Raw genomic sequence first — 2,924 nt, forward strand, 5'->3', positions numbered from 1 at the left:
ATGATCTATACTTAGCTCAAAATAACAACCTAGAGGGAGAGTGTTCACATCAAGAATCAAGCCTATCCGCTCAGTACACAGGGTTAATAGGGAAAGACAACTTACACAATGACTACCTAAAACGTGAGGGGTGGGGGTGCTATAAAGACATAAAATGGCTGGCTTACAAGCTTTCAAGAGGAAGTTTAGTTTCAGAGCAAGCCAGCAAAGAAAGTATGTTTAACTTGTTGAGTAACTGTCAAGCTGGTTCCCAGGCTAATGTATAAAGAATCCAGTTTCTCTACACCCTTGCCAACAATTTCTTATTGTCTGTCTCTTTAAGTTCACGAATCAATTATACCCTGTATAGGGTCATTATGGGTTGGATCCGACTCAACGGCACTTAACAACAACAACAACCAATCAATTATAGTAGGTGTTAAGTAGTATCTCTTTATGGTTTTGATTCACACTTCCATATTGACTAATCTCCTTTAGCATTTTTGGTGTCCTTCTTGGTCATTCCTGGATTTTCTCTGGAGAAATTTCTGTTCAATTTTAATTGGGTTATCTTTTAATTATTAAGTTATAAAGAATCCTGGTGTGGCACTGTGAGTTAATGCACTAGACTGCAAAGTCAGTGTGAACTGCAAGGTTGGTGGTTCAAGGTCACCAGCCGCTCCTCGGAAGCCCTATGCACAGGGTCACTATGGGTCAGAACCAACTCTCTGGCACTTAACAAAAACAACAAAGGGTTCTTAATATGTTCTGTATACAAGTCCTTTATCATCTCTGTGAATATTTTCACCCATCTTATGAATTATCTCTCCATTTCCTTATGGTATCAATTGTAACACAAGTTTTTGTTTGCTTGTTTTGTTTTAGTTTCTTATTGAGAATTAGGTAAAAGTTTATTACAAAGGTTTGGAGCTTTGGGTTTCATTGTTTGTTGTTGGGTACCATCAAGTTGGTTCCAACTCAGAATGAACTTGTGCACCACAGAATGCAACACTGCATGTTATGCGCAAATCTCACAATCATTGCTTTCCTTGAGTCTATTGCTGCTACCACTGTGCCAATCCATCTCATTGAGGGTCCCCCTCTTTTTAGCTGACCCTCCAATTTACCATGCATGATGTCCTTCTCCAGGAGCTGGTCCCTCCTGATAACATGTCCAAAGTATGAGAGAAGTCTGGCCATTCTGGCTTCTAAGGAGAGTCTGGCTGCACTTCTTCCAACACAGATTTCTTTATTCTTCCTTCTGGTCATGATACTTTTAAAAATATTCTTCTCCAACACCACAACTCAAATGCATCAATTATTCTACAGTTATCCTTATTCATTGTCCAACTTTCACACTTGCTGTTACATGCTGTTGAATCAGTCTCGACTCAAAGCAACCCTGCAGAGGGTTTCCAAGGAGTAACCGGTGAGTTTGAACCACTGACCTTGTAGCTCAAACCTACCTTGCGGTTCAGTGCATTAGCCCACAGCAGCACACCAGGACTCCAATTTTCACACTTAGCAACCATAAATTAGCACAAAAAGTCCAACACAAAGTTGCTTTGTGATCCCACTCTATAAGACATGCTTTTTCACACACCAGTTATGTGACTAATATGACACTAGCCACCTGAAATAACTATAGATCATTCACCGTAATCCTGAAGATACTTCATAGCATGTGAGGAAATATACAAAGCATATTCTGACCAGACAAATGAACAATTTTTTTTTTCTTGGCACAAGATAATTCAAGTATGGAATTTTATCTTTTATAATAATTCCTTCAGCTAGCTCTTCCCATTGCTTTCTGCTATGTCCAGGATTTCTAAAACAAATTATGAACAGCACCAATAGGCTGGTAAGTAACAGATCAGATATCTGCTGCTTTAATGCCCTGGTCTCGTGGAGAGAGTACTCATGGAAATCAGCCTCTTACTTTAATAATGCCCCCAAATCATGTTCAAGCTTTTGTCTGACAAACTGGAAAGTTACCATCTATCTTTCTGATAGGAAAGACAGATCAGACATGAAGTGGAGTGTGGCTCAGTCACATACCAAGTTCCTGACAAACAGTTAATGCAAATTTTAAGTCTTTTCGTTCCATTGTTAGCAGCTGTCCAGGATTTCCTTTGCTTTACTTTTGGTCAGATGAATAGTTTACTCTCTTAGATGTCTGGATTACTGGAGTTGGTAATTAGAAATTCCTATCATGTAAAATGTCCTTAATTTTCAATGTTGACACATTCTATAAATAAAATTCTCTTAAAACACTGTATACCAGAAACTAATCTGAATATAGGCTTTAATTTAAAATATTTAAAAGCAGAACTAAGTGAGTTTACAATTATAACTAAGTGATACATATACAAACTACATTTCAATTGACTGCAATTATAATTTTAAAATATATACATATATAGTTATAATAATAATTAACACAGGAACTCTTAAAATCCAATAGTCGACTTACTTCCTTCTTTATGTCCAAATTTCCTGCAATAAATTGCAGCAGTTTTTATAACTACAAAAAGAAGTTATTTTAAAAGCTTACCTCTCTAACATACTTGACTGTTTTTCAAATATTTTCAACATTGAGTTCAATCCATGAATCGTCGAAAAACCAGTTTCTATTATAAAAGGATAAAAAAAAGTGTTACAGTTATTACAACTGACTGAAGTTTAGCTCTATTCTGCCGTAACTCTGTATGAAAAGGGCTTCAAAAAGTTTGTGGGAAATGTTCATTACTATCTTTTTTTCTCTCTCTCTCATTAAACTTTGTTTTAATGGGTCTCAAAATTCTGTGCCAAACTTTTGGTCAAGTTGTTTTCATATAAAAATTACTGATTTTAAAAACTAATAACTTAAAACTGCCACACACACAAAAAGAAAACAAATGGTCCACATAACATTCCTTTCCTTCTGAAGTTTTTACTGGTAG

The 2,924-nt window shown here is 36.3% G+C and overlaps 1 protein-coding gene across 1 annotated transcript in view; it reads right to left on the minus strand.

Moving 5' to 3' along the window:
* LOC102819007 (putative leucine-rich repeat-containing protein DDB_G0290503-like) overlaps positions 1–2,924 on the minus strand; it is a gene marked incomplete at its 3' end in the record, with an annotated part of 310,097 nt that overhangs the window by 226,198 nt on the left and 80,975 nt on the right. The window contains exon 5 of the mRNA XM_006877591.1: positions 2,537–2,612. Within this exon, the coding sequence (XP_006877653.1) occupies positions 2,537–2,612 (76 nt within the window). The remainder of the gene's footprint in view (positions 1–2,536; positions 2,613–2,924) is intronic.

The sequence above is a fragment of the Chrysochloris asiatica genome, unplaced genomic scaffold (assembly GCF_000296735.1).
Source record: "Chrysochloris asiatica unplaced genomic scaffold, ChrAsi1.0 scaffold00532, whole genome shotgun sequence".
Classification (NCBI taxonomy): domain Eukaryota; kingdom Metazoa; phylum Chordata; class Mammalia; order Afrosoricida; family Chrysochloridae; genus Chrysochloris; species Chrysochloris asiatica.